At 38.5% G+C, this 12,759-nt stretch overlaps 2 protein-coding genes across 2 annotated transcripts; one reads left to right on the top strand and one right to left on the bottom strand.

Moving 5' to 3' along the window:
* Positions 1 to 545: 545 nt before the first annotated feature.
* On the bottom strand, positions 546 to 5,426 carry alg2 (ALG2 alpha-1,3/1,6-mannosyltransferase). The gene is made up of 5 exons (XM_014996050.2): positions 5,310 to 5,426; positions 4,680 to 4,851; positions 3,817 to 3,954; positions 3,524 to 3,691; positions 546 to 2,868 (listed from the first exon to the last, which is right to left on the bottom strand). The coding sequence occupies exons 1-5, from the start codon at positions 5,348 to 5,350 to the stop codon at positions 2,128 to 2,130; spliced, it is 1,260 nt and encodes a 419-aa protein (XP_014851536.1). The 5' UTR covers positions 5,351 to 5,426; the 3' UTR covers positions 546 to 2,127.
* A 293-nt stretch (positions 5,427 to 5,719) lies between these two features.
* On the top strand, positions 5,720 to 10,846 carry sec61b (SEC61 translocon subunit beta). The gene is made up of 4 exons (XM_014996051.2): positions 5,720 to 5,879; positions 6,746 to 6,843; positions 9,495 to 9,599; positions 10,363 to 10,846. Exons 1-4 carry the CDS (start codon positions 5,877 to 5,879, stop codon positions 10,448 to 10,450), a joined length of 294 nt encoding a protein of 97 aa, XP_014851537.1. The 5' UTR covers positions 5,720 to 5,876; the 3' UTR covers positions 10,451 to 10,846.
* The last annotated feature ends 1,913 nt before the right edge of the window (positions 10,847 to 12,759 follow it).

Genomic DNA, 12,759 nt, shown 5'->3' with positions numbered 1-12,759 from the left:
ATGCCAATCATCTAGATTATTGTGGGGAATACCTCATTGCATTTAATACAGGATACAAAATAAATAAATCATGATATGCTGCAAAATTATTAATGAGCTAATTAAAGGTGTAACAATGACATTTAATTATTTGGTATTTTATATTGGTCTTTTTTTAACAAAACTAATGAAACACATAAATTGTGGCACTTTTGATTCTCCATACAGTTAATAAGAAAATAGATGTTTTCAATGTTATGCAACTGCTGATTAAGAAATGCCCTTTTTTTCTGACTGCTTTTTAGTTTTATTTGAGAACTGTGTAAAAATCACAGGAAAATAACATAAATTTATTTTAGCAAAGAAAAAAAAAAACACTAAAAACAACTTAATTTCACTGTGTTCTTCCAACAGATCCCCTTCAAAAATAAGAGCAAAGCTCATTCAGACACAACTCAGGCTCTCCAAATGATAATGCAACAGCGAATAGAAGCACAAAGTTAAGATCTCCTGTGTTTAGTCCCGCAGTGATTAAAGAAGAGCAAAATGAAACTTCCTTGCTGGCATTTTTTTTTTTTTTTTTTGGAATGTTTTATTTACAGCATCAACAATGTATCTGTGCCTTCTTACTCCCCCACAAAATCCGTACAGAAGTCTATTAAAGGCCAACAAATGCACCAGCAGAAGTGGGACTCTGGAGATGGGGGAAACTATGTGTCTTCTTGTTTATTAAGACCTCAAGAATGCCAATAGGAGCATTTCTATACAGTAAGAAGCCAGAGGAGGCCATCGCGGAGACACAATGACCTTCTGCTATTCTCCTCATTGATAATGACCCAGACACAGGCTCACTGCCCATCTAATAAAGCCCAACTCTCCATCATCTGCTAATAGCCCTTTCTTGCAGCCGCAGGAGTCACGAACAGACCAGCGTCCTCTGAATACAGGAAGGGGAACAAAGCTGTGGACGGACAGCAGAAAAGCATCCACCTATCGATCTGAGATGGTGCGCTGCCCGATGGCATGCGGTGATGACTGCGCTGCTCCTCTTCAAAAAGACACAAAAACAAACTGTGCGTAGAAGGGGGAGGAAAAAAATAATAATAATACACAGTGCAAAACATTTCACGCAACAATCAATCCTCGTTGGAGACTCATTTCCCAGGCTCTCGGTTGCCACGCTGCGGCACTTTTTCCACAGTTCCAGACACACAGACACCTACGAAGGTGGTATTTTTTTCCAGCAACAGGACAGGTAAACTAATTTCTCATTTCTTAATTGGTACACGGATTCCATCGCTTTCGCGCCTCGCAGCAACCTCTCATGGGGAAGGCTGATTAATTGTCCTTGAAGTACTAATAATACACACCCAGCTCAGTTCACATACAGACCTGTGCAAAAGTTTCCAGCCGCTCTTTATATTGTGTTTTCAGTGAGGCAGACATTCTTGTAATCCTTCAAACTGGTACTGACTAATAGTTCTTCAGCCTTTCTGGAGGTCTTTCATTGTTGTTTTTTTGGACTTTAGCTCATTTTAATGCTCATTTTCTGTCCAGTCATGACCACGACACATACGGTGATTTCAAGAACTGGACTAAAATGAGTGGAAAAGCTTTAAATTAATATTCTAAGAAAAACAACTGGAAGTTTAAAGAAATCTTGCTCAACATAATTTTATGTGTAAAAAAAAAACAAAAAAACAAAACACTTCAGGATCCTGGAAATTAAAAACAAAGCAAAAGTTAAGCGCAGTAACATCCACATGACAAAAACACACAAAATCTTAATGTTTTTGGTCAAGTTTCTAGTACAAATATTTTAGTACACTTGAAACAAGACAAAACTGACTCATAATTAACTTTCCAGCACCAGATAAGAGCTTGTTTTAAGTCAATAACTGTTTAAAATTGACAAAAAAGTACTAGTTATAAGTGAAATAATCTGCCAGAGGAGCAGGACATTTTCCCATAATAACCTGCCAGAATATTTTTTCCATCACTAGTAATTTTTATCAATATTGATGAATTATTGACTTCCATTTCTTGATGAGCCTACACCGAAAACAGTAAGATTTTTTTGTTGTTTTGTTTTTGAGATGCCGCAGTTGTTCAGCTCCACATTTTCACAGTTTTCGTCCTCCCTTCCAATCACTTGCTCAGCTGGACGATATACCCATAGAGCTGGTTTGAGAAGGCCTGAAGAGAGAACCGCTCCTCCACCCTCCTCCTCCCAGCTTGTCCCATGTCCCTGCGGAGGCGTGCGTCCCTGATAAGCCTCTCCATGGCCTTAGAGAAGGCCTCGGCCGTGGGCTCGCACAGGAAGCCCGTCTCCTCATCAGCTATGCTCTCCAGGGGCCCCCCGGAGTTCACGGCGATAACAGGGCAGCTGCAGTACATGGCCTCTACGGGGACGATCCCAAAGTGTTCTCTGCTGGGCGTGTACAGCACTGCGGTGGCGGTCTGCAGCAGCACCACCTTCACGGAGTCAGAGGGAGAGCGCATAAAGGTGACGCAGTCCCGCAAGTGGAGCTGCTCGGCCAGTTCAGTCAGCTCGTTGTAGTGCTGGACGTTCTCGGTGACTCGGTCATCGTAGCCCCCGGCGACCACCAGGTGAACACCCGCTCTCTGAGCGGGCGTGAGGCTGCATCTCAGGACCGCCAGAGCCTCCAGAGCGAGGCCCAGGTTCTTCTTTCTCTCGTATCGGTTCAGAGACAGAAACAGGTGGGTCACTCCCTCAGGAAGCAGACCCTGCAGGCCCTGTGCTTCCGTGGACATCTGATCGAACGCGTTAGTGTTGAGGGACGGGTAGAGGACGTCGGGCTGGACGCGGTTTAGACTGCAGAAGGTCTCCCTGAAGACGCCTGCAGTGAACTGGCTGTTCACTAGAATCTGAAAAGAGAAATTACAGGAAAATATTATTTATGTCGCATCTCTAAGAGTTTCCTTTGACTTTGTTAGCAGCTTAAGGACTATCGTCATTCTAAATGGCTTGAATGGTTTCTGAGCTTTACCATGAGTATCATCTCAAAATAAACTAAAATAATCCACAAACCTTATGGCTTTATTTGAATTTCAACAAAAAAAAAATACAAATACATTTTTGTCTTTACAAATGAAAGTTTGAAGACTTTCATTTGTGCATTAATTTTCACCCCCTTTCACTGTGATACCTGGAAATAAAACCCAGTGCAATAACTTTCTAATAAATGACCACTCCATTGACTTCATCACTCCTAAAAGACATCCTGGGGTCTCTGTTTGCAGTCTCTCAGCTTCAAGGGGTTCCCACAAATGATTGTTGGTGAGACAAGATGTCAGGAGTCACCTTAGCGGTTAGTAAATCACCTGAACAAACTACGGCTGGAACCTTCTGGGGATGAGTTTAGTTTTTGGCTTGTGCTTGGCTATGCTTGATAATATTTTATGCTACAATTAGATGAAAAAGACAATGTGTGGTTTTAACCAGGAGTGCATCCTAAAGGTTTTTGTCAGAGGTTCAAATCAGAGTCCTATGGAAGGAAGCAATTTTTTAAATCTTAATTACCATGTCAGCCATGCCAGTGGTGCGTTCTTCCATCCAGTCAATAGGAGCTCTGTAGAGCTTCTTCAGGGCTGACTTCCTCTGGGTCAGCAGCTGGTCTGGAAAGTGACAGTAGAACAGAACTTTCTTCCTGTGTCGGGACAACCGCAGCACCGGTATACACACCGACACCTACAGAAAGAAGTAAATAAATGTACACTTGTGTTAAGCCATAGGATTCGATGCAAAACAGAAGACGCCACTGCTGAAACCTCTGAGTTTCAGTGATCTGACACTGGCGGCTTAAATAAACTCACCTGGTCACAAAAGATGACATCATACTCCACACCGCTCAGAAAGACCAGGTAGAAGGCCACATAAATCATCCGGAGGTACGCACACAGAGCGTGCAGGTAGCCGAACACGCTGGTGGGCAACCAGTCGCCAGCACACACCTTTAATACAATTACATTTAAGAAAGAAATTTGGACCATTGAAAGTCTTGAATATTTGTTTTTCAGACAAAATCTGTTCAGAGTTTATGAAAACAGGAAGCTAAACATGGCCTCAATCAGCTGCTAAAACAAGACACTGATCACAAACACACATCCAAACATGTTTTGGAGGAGATAAAGCAAGCGAATATTGCACTTATGGAATGGCTCTGATCTAACACTATTGAAAAAAAGTGATACCTGATGCTGAAAAGCCTAGTGTATTTAATGAAACCCACCAATTATTATGAGAAAAGGGCAAAATAAGCAGCCAAAATTATTCCAAAAGCTTGTTGATGGATACAAAGAGTGTGACTGAAGTTTAACTTGCAAGCAGACATTTTAATGAGAATCCATAGCTTTTTACCCTAATCCATAGCTTTTTACCCTAATGTGTTATTTTCAGCTTGTTGGAGAAAATCTATATTAAAATTAAATTAAAACTTGTGCACCAATGCATTTTTAAAGCAAATTGATGTTGCATCGTCACCCCACTCTGGAAAAAGAATAGCTTAAATTAATCACTAAAAGTTTAAAAAATATCTAAGATTTTCGAGTCGATGACGAATATACACTCATCATTGACTCGAAAATCTTAGATATTTTTTAGATATGTAAGTCTAAGCTGTACCGTTTCTTTTATTTATTTATTTTTTACAAAGACACCAAGATACGTTTTAACATACCACAGGAAGATCTGGGTCTCGGGTCTCCGAGAAGCAGTGTTTTGGATCATAATGGGCGGTCCAAATCTGAACACTGCATCCTTGTGACTTTAGGGCAACAGCAGCATCAACCACCAGTCGCTCTGCACCTCCAATACCAAGATCCGGATGGAGAAACACCACCCGAGCCATTCTGCACATAATAATTACACAGTGAATTTAGAGTATGCATTTTGTTAAAACACTGTTTTACAAAGTTAAAGTTGTTTATACTTTCTGCTAAATAAACTAAATCCAACTACATAAAAAGAAATGAGAATGTCAATCTTACGACTTTTGTGTAATCAGAACTGAAATATACAAACGAGCCATTTAAAGTAAAATCCTAACTTAAAACAAGAAGCAGACCGCACACATTTAAACACGTCATATAAATTCGTGCAGTTACCTTGTCTTTAATTATAGGTTAAAGTAAGAATGCACACTGACGGATGAAAGGGTTGCTTCAGCCAAAGTTTGGCATTTTTACATATGTGCTATTATTGACACTGGCTAGAAACCGTTTTGCTAAATTCACATAACCTGACGAGAGCTGTTGCAACCAAAAGTCCAAGCAACATTCAACAAAACGTGAAATACGGAAATGTTTACCTTTCAATTTCTCCACTACCTTGCTCAGTTTTAGAAACCATCGATTAAACTCGCCTGATCTGCCACCACTATGATGAAGAACTGACAGTGAGCCGCCATTTTGGTTCCGATTCACTGTTGCTTTAAACTCATTTGAGTTCCCTATTTGAACCACAATGGCGTCAGTTTCCTACAGTGGACCCTTGTGAGACACGTCTCTCTCATAATCAAGGAGAAAAAGTCATTTGCCTTACAACAATTGGTAGTTTATTATGTGCATGTTTTTTTTCTAAATTGAAAACACATTTTAGTTATTTTTTCCATCAAAAATAAAAAACATAAAGCTGTGTAAGTTATTATTTTTCTTTTCTTTTTGTGTTGGATCAATTCAGTCAGTCAGGCTTCTACTCGGTCGCCCTCACTGGTCCTGAATTTAGCTTTCGTGTCCCTTTTTAGACGTACGTCAGCTTTGTGAGCTCTCTTCAGAAGTTTTGACCAATTTGCTCACAATCTGCATTTTTTCTGACGTGGATATCAGATTCAAAGGAGGCTCCCGCTTTAGACCTGCATCAAAAAATATAAAACAAAATGGTAATTTTCTTATTTCCGTCTAAAAATGTGTGTTTTATCTAGCTAGCTTAGTTACATTCATTTAGTGCCAGTGGTCGTTTTGTAGTTAGCAGGTTAGCTGAGGACGTGGCCGTTCTTTAGAGATTCATACAATTTTTATACGATTTCCTTATATAATACTTAATGTATTAACATTAATTATATATATATATATATATATATATATATATATATATATATATATATATATATATAATCACAAGACTACAATTGCTGTGGTTAAATTGTAATCACAGTGCTACGACTTTTGCTTAAAACTAACCTCTTCTAGTGAAGGCATGTATTTTAAATTTTATTATAGATTTTATTAAGATTTATTATAATTGAATATGTCTGGTTTGCCTCAATAGGCATGTTTACAGGTGGATATATTTTGTTTTTCTGTCATTTAATATGGAGATTAGACAGCTTATGCTAGATTCCCAAAACTAAACTTTCTCACAAATACTGGATTTCCAGAATGACTTAATTTGTAATCTAGCCTTTAGTCTTCAACATTATGAAAGTGTAAATAAACCAATATTTACTCATTCAGTACACATGTAAGCCTCTTCTGTAACATTATATTTGGGACCAAATTAATATTTTTGTGATCATTACTCTGGTTAATGTTTGTTGGTACGTGATTGGTCTGTAATATTGCACTTTTTTACTTTTATGCAATCTTGTGTTAGAATATTATTTTAAAAAATCATCATACACCTTTTAAACCCTCTAATATTGTTGTTTAAAATGTATGGCTTTGAGATTCTGAAACAGTAATTGATCAAAGAAATGGCTGGAAAGCAAATTTATTTCACCTAAATCATATTTATCTTTTGTTGTAGCCTGGACCAGCTGCAAGTGCAACTAACGTTGGGGCGTCTAGCCGTTCCCCCAGTAAAACAGTGGCTCCCCGGGCTGCAGGCTCTACAGTCAGGCAAAGGTATGTAGTCTAAACTTTACAGTCATGTCTAAAATACGAATTTTTATGCAAGAAACTTTTCTTTCTCTTCACTAGCAAAGGCTAGTGTAAAATATAATAATCCATGTCTACATTATTGTTTAACTCTGGGATTTACAAGAAAACAGTTTTTTGACTACATAGGTATAAAGGGCTCATTTGTTAGCGTGAATCTTGAATTTATACAGTTAATAATAACAAAATAACTTATTTTCTTGCTACAATCTTTTCACATTACTGGCTCCTCTGTAATTTATGTCAAAACAAAGAATTGTTTTGCTGTTTAATAAAGTATGTCCATCCAAACTATGGCTGCACAATATTGTAAAATTACCTGTTTGTGATATCAAATTAACACCAACTAAATAGGTAACATGACCCAACCTTGTGACGGTTTTGGTCTTAATGGAGTTTAAAAAAGTAGAGCAAGCTCATTTTAGTGGGTTTATTAGCTGGGCTATCTGCTCAGGAAGTCAGCCTGTAGTTGGCTGCTTTGAGACATATCGGCCATAGATTGGCAACTGTAGCTTTAAAACAGTGTTGGTGCTTCTTTAGTCTCCACTCAATAACTGTTTGGTTTTCTTTTTACAAACTGAATTTTTTTTAAGCTGCTGAGATTTTTTTAATCTCGTGAGGGAATGAAAAGCCCTTAAATGCACCAAACAACTGGAGAAAACTCTGCTCCCTCGGGCACTTTTTCCAGTAACCCTCAATTATGGGTCGTACTCAATACCAGCCGATGCCGGGTTGGAAGTTTATTGGGTGGTTTAGACATATGCTGCAGTAGAACATCTGATTCCCACTTTACTTTGGGCCAAAACTTGTGCTACGTTACTAGCACTAGTTTTAGGTTTACAGTAATATTTACAGAGTTGCTAAGTGAGTGCACTTGTCAAAATTAAAGTTGGATGATGCACTTTACATTACACCGATGTGTATTATTGAATATTTTGGCAATATATTGTAGGTATTCATGATAAATCTGCATTGACATCCATAAGTAAGTACTGGGGCCAGGTAGCGACTCCGTGGTAACAACTGATGTTTGTTTGCATCTCGTTGCCGTTTGTGGGGAGTTTGGTTCGCCATGTAGTCGTGTTTGACAGAGATAGTGATGCAGTGAAGTATTGTGGAGTGTTTAACTGAAGTAGAGAATCAGTGTCGGCTGTTTCGTTATTTCTTCACTGTGTAGAGAGGAAGGGAAATGGATGGATATTGGCTATCAGCTATAAGAGCAATGTTAATATCGGCTGAAATTGTTATATTTGTGCATCTCTAATATCTCGCCTTATGTCAATGTTTTTCTCACTCATCTTTCTCATGTGTCATTATGACGCTACAGCACTTTTAGTGTATTGGACTTAATCATCAGTGTCTGGTGCTGTTCCTCCTCCAACTGGCTGAATAAATTCATAAATTCATGTTACTTGTAATGTGATTTCCAATAAACGGTGAATTCCAATCAGTCTTTGGTGATATTAATACTGTTCACACTAAAGCTTAATCCTGCCAGTTCACACCAAATCATCTCAACGTTCTTTCCAAGATTCAGTTGTGTAATTATATAAGCTTTAAATTAAGTTCTTATCAAGTCAATTAATTCCATTACAGTCATATCTGTTCAACTCAAATCCAGCTATGTACATTCAAATATAGCTAAATTTTAATGCATTCAAATTAGTTTTTTTTAATGTAATGATTATATAATTTTGCAAAACAATTTCTTCTAAGGAACTCAACCTGTTTGGTTTTCTTTAATGATGTTGCTAATTAAGATGATGATGACTGAGATCTTGTGGAGCCCTAGTCAAAAGTCTCAAGTTGAGGTTTTAACATATAAAGAAGAAGGTATAACTCGTCTGTACCTTCTTTCTAATCTGCAAATTAGGATCAAAATCAACATTTCAATAACAGGGTAAATATGGAATAAAAAAGCGAAAGTGGAGGACGTCTCTGATGGTTGTGTCTTCTTACTCTGAAATTGAAAGTTGCCACCTGTAACAGATTTTTGGACAATTATCCTTTATTTCCATCAAAATATTGACTTTATTTTATTTTTTCTCAAATGCATAGATGTTATATTATTAATTATTTCTGATCACATTTCCATTTTGATTCTTGTTTTTTAATGAAAAAGTGAAAGTAAAAGCCCTGCTCCAACTGTTTATTTTCCAGCCGACTTTTTTTTTATTTTTTTATTTTTTTATTAAATACATCAGGTTTCAAGTGGTTAGTTCTTGTGTGGCCCCCCCTTCATCGATTAAAGTAGATGGATGTTGTCGTGTAGACTTAATCAAAGTGTAATCAGCTTCTCTCTCATTATTACCCATTACCACCAATCCTCTTCATTACCTCATTAACCTCTGTTTAATCTGTCCACAAACAAAGCAGCCATGAATCAGTCTGCTTCCTAGTTATATTAAGATTAAAATCTTTTTTTTTAATTTTTTTTTTACTGTTAATGGTTTTTAAATGCCAATGATAGCAGGAGTGTAGCTTGTACAACTATCGGTTACCAATTTGACCGTCTTCTCTTTTTTAACTAGTTTTCTTGCTGGTTAGGAAATGTGTTTTGTAAAATGTTTTTATAGTAGGTGGATTGAAGTTGTTTTTCATTTATGTCTCCTTTTTAGAAAAGCCACCAGCAGCGGCGCACGCAGCGGAGCCAGGACCACAGGATCTGCCGGCACCGGCGGCATGTGGCGCTTCTACACTGAAGACTCACCAGGACTTAAAGTGTGAGTACCACTTATAAAAAAATAAAATAAAATAAAAACACCCTCTATAGAAGAATCGCTCCTATAAACTCGCATGTCGAGTCTGACATTTTGACATGCTTCACTTAGAGGTGCTAATCTTCAGTATTTCCGACTCTTGGGACGTTAAATGACAGGAAATTGGGCAGACGTGACTCTCTGCTAAAACAATTGATGCCTCCGAGTTTGGGACCTTCTTCATGTGCACGCAGTTATTTGGTGGCGCAGTGCATGCTGGGAGAACTCTGATCCTCCAACTTATGTTCTGCTGAATCCTCGGCTCTGATATTAGCGAAGGCATCCCGTCTCTTGGCCATAAACAGTCGCGGCTGATCAATGGTGCCGTGGTCGTTATTGAGTGCGTCTCTCCAGCAGTCGAAGGAGGGCAGGCCGGCCATACAGTGGTGTGTATCGAGTGCGTGTTTGTTCCTGCGTTAGACGCCAGCCTCAAAGCTTCATTAAAGGATCCACTCTGAAAGGTCAACTCAATTACAGCCTTCTGACGGGGGGGAGCGGGAAGGAGGGGCGGCGCAGGCGGAGGTTGGCATGGCAATGCTGCTACTTAGCAATGCGCTCCTCCGCCCCACCCCTCCTCGCTCTCAGAGCCTCCTTCAGAGATGAGAGCCCCTCCTTGTTTCCAAAACTCATCAATAAAATCAGATGCTCACCCCTGGCTGGAGCCATTGCAAGTGATGGGATTTGTGTGTTAATCTTGGTTTTAATCAGTGTCTCATTGTTTTGTCAGCGGCCCTGTACCTGTGCTGGTGATGAGCCTCTTGTTTATTGCTTCAGTCTTCATGCTCCACATCTGGGGGAAGTACACCCGCTCCTAAACTCCACCTGAAGACATCCGACATCTCAGCTTCTTAACTCTTTGGACCTGGACCAAACAACGAACGAACAAGTTTCCTCCTTTGCCATCACTACAACTCTGAAATTGGACTTTTGTGGCCATATTAGTTCACCATCTGAATCTGGATCAGACTATGGTAACCAGAATGCAGCTTTTACTCCCGAGGTTAGAGGGATGAAGTGTTGAGGACGCACCTCAAGACTTCAGAAGTCGGGAGCAGCACGTTTTCCTGCTCCTGCTGCATGGAGGACATTTGTGTTTTCAGGCCCCCTGTAAACATTTCTCCTCATAGCCTGAGCTTCGTTTTTTTTGTTAACAGCATTTGTACAAAAATTGATTGTAAAGTTGTACAATAAAAAATAAAAAAAAATAAAAAGGTTTGAGTTGGTTATTTTAAATTTCCATAAGATTAAACATTTTGTCAAAATGTATTTTCAGATATTTCTTGGAGTTGCTTTAAAACTATATTTCGAATAAAACTGCATGTTTTTATAGACATTTTATTCAGGATTTTAGGAGTGTTTATCAAAGCTTTTCAATTTTGTTCAAACTTGTATCTTATGATGGTCATATTCATTCTTAGATCCATAAATTAAAGACTTATTCAGGCATGAAAGAAAAGAACAAACATATGGCAGCAATGAATAAAGCTGAAATTTGCAGAAGAGTGAGATTAGCTTTGGAGTGCAGCAGCTTGGAGATCTAACAAACAGGCATCCGATGGAGTAATTTAAAAGCTCTCTGTGGCATGTCCAGTCTGTCTGCATTTCAAATGACCATTGTGACATTGGGTACTTCCTAAGACAAAAATCCTAGTTAAAAATAATTTATGCTTTGGTTCAGCTCACTGTGCTATGGTACGGGCAGGTATTACCCACCAGGTTATTGTGCAAGTCTTACTTTTCTCCTTACATTCTGTCCATGTTTGACATGTGAGGTTAACAGTAATTCAGTAATTTACCTGTCAAAGTCCCATCTTGGACACTCAGTCACACCACTCACTGCCATTCTGCCTGCATTTAGTTGTATGGTATATCTTCTACCCTAAAACCTCACTTTAAACTAAAGCTTCAAGCATTTTTGACATAAGAGAAGGTAAAATACAAAGAATGCAGCTGCATTCTTATGTTTTCCTCATTTGGCTCAGACACTCAAAAAAAGAAACTATTGCTGCTGAAGTTCATCCGGATGAAAAAGCAGAAACAACATTTAGATTTATTTAACCACACGATAAACCTAAGCAGATATTTCTTTGGAGTTTTTATTTTTTTTATTTATTTTTTTTTTTTACTGTTAGAGGGTGATTGAAAAGTAAACTGTCAAAGAGCAACTTTTCCTAAACTGACAAAGTTTATGCTCACAAACGACTCCTTGGTCTCTGGGCTGTCTCTGCTGACTGCGCCACAAACTGAGCTGTCTTCTCTCAACTTTAGGTTGTTTGCCTTAAACAAGATTTCTATTGGTCAAGAAAGTTGTTTTTTTGCTCAGTACCATTGGGTGTGACAGGCTTCTTGACGTTATCCATATATGGATGTGCTTCCTCTTTTAAAGAGCGACTAAAAGTTTTTTTTGTTTTGTTTTTGTGTCTAAGTTTTAAAAGTAATTTACTTCCTATCTGAAACACAATGTAAAGACTGATTCGGATAGAATTTTGGTTTCAATTTCTGTCTCTGCCAAATCTTTCCATTTCAAATAAATTAAATTTTTTTGCTTTTTGCTTAAATTATCATAAAATTCACCTTCTGGCCATGGATTCCTCTGGTTCAGACACAACAACTAAGTTGTACCAAGTTATTAGGTACAACTTGATAGTACCGAGTTGGAGCTCTGTTTACCTTCAGAACTGCCTCAATTCATCATAGCATTGATTCAGCAAGTATTTAGAAACAATTCCCAGAGATCTGTGTCCGTATTTATGTGATCACATCATGCAGGTGATGCAGATTTGTCGTCTGAACATCCATATGAATCTCCCTTTTCACCACATGTTAAAGGTATTTTCTTGGAATAAGATCTGGCGACTGTGGGATCCACCAAAGTTCATTGAATTCATGGTTTTATGTTCCAGAAACCAGTTTGAGGTGATTTTTTCTGTGTGTGCTGGGATGGACATGGTGTGTAGCAACAGGCTGCACCACAACTAGTCTGTTTATTTCTCTTTCTTTTATTCATCTAAAAATGGCCTGATATGTAAATTTCATCAGATGTCCCCCACACTGACAGTACTGTGCTTTAATTTACATTTAAGCAGCACTTTATTTGGCGGTAGTGCTGCAATATTCAGGTTGG

Source organism: Poecilia mexicana, unplaced genomic scaffold, assembly GCF_051168715.1.
Source record: "Poecilia mexicana isolate PSO_F unplaced genomic scaffold, ASM5116871v1 scaffold_16, whole genome shotgun sequence".
NCBI classification, from domain to species: domain Eukaryota; kingdom Metazoa; phylum Chordata; class Actinopteri; order Cyprinodontiformes; family Poeciliidae; genus Poecilia; species Poecilia mexicana.
This window is presented reverse-complemented; position numbering and strand designations above follow the sequence as displayed.

Bases quoted from the DNA above. Each gene is read 5' to 3' on its own strand.
- alg2 (XM_014996050.2), bottom strand. From the start codon at position 5,350: ATGGTTTCTAAAACTGAGCAAGGTAGTGGAGAAATTGAAAG. The intron at 3,955-4,679 runs GTATGTTAAAAC...ATTGTATTAAAG, and splicing joins GAGACCCAGATCTTCCTGTG to GTGTGTGCTGGCGACTGGTT. The intron at 3,692-3,816 runs GTGAGTTTATTT...TTCTTTCTGTAG, and splicing joins ATGTCATCTTTTGTGACCAG to GTGTCGGTGTGTATACCGGT.
- sec61b (XM_014996051.2), top strand. The intron at 6,844-9,494 runs GTATGTAGTCTA...TCTCCTTTTTAG, and splicing joins GGCTCTACAGTCAGGCAAAG to AAAAGCCACCAGCAGCGGCG. The intron at 9,600-10,362 runs GTGAGTACCACT...TTGTTTTGTCAG, and splicing joins GACTCACCAGGACTTAAAGT to CGGCCCTGTACCTGTGCTGG.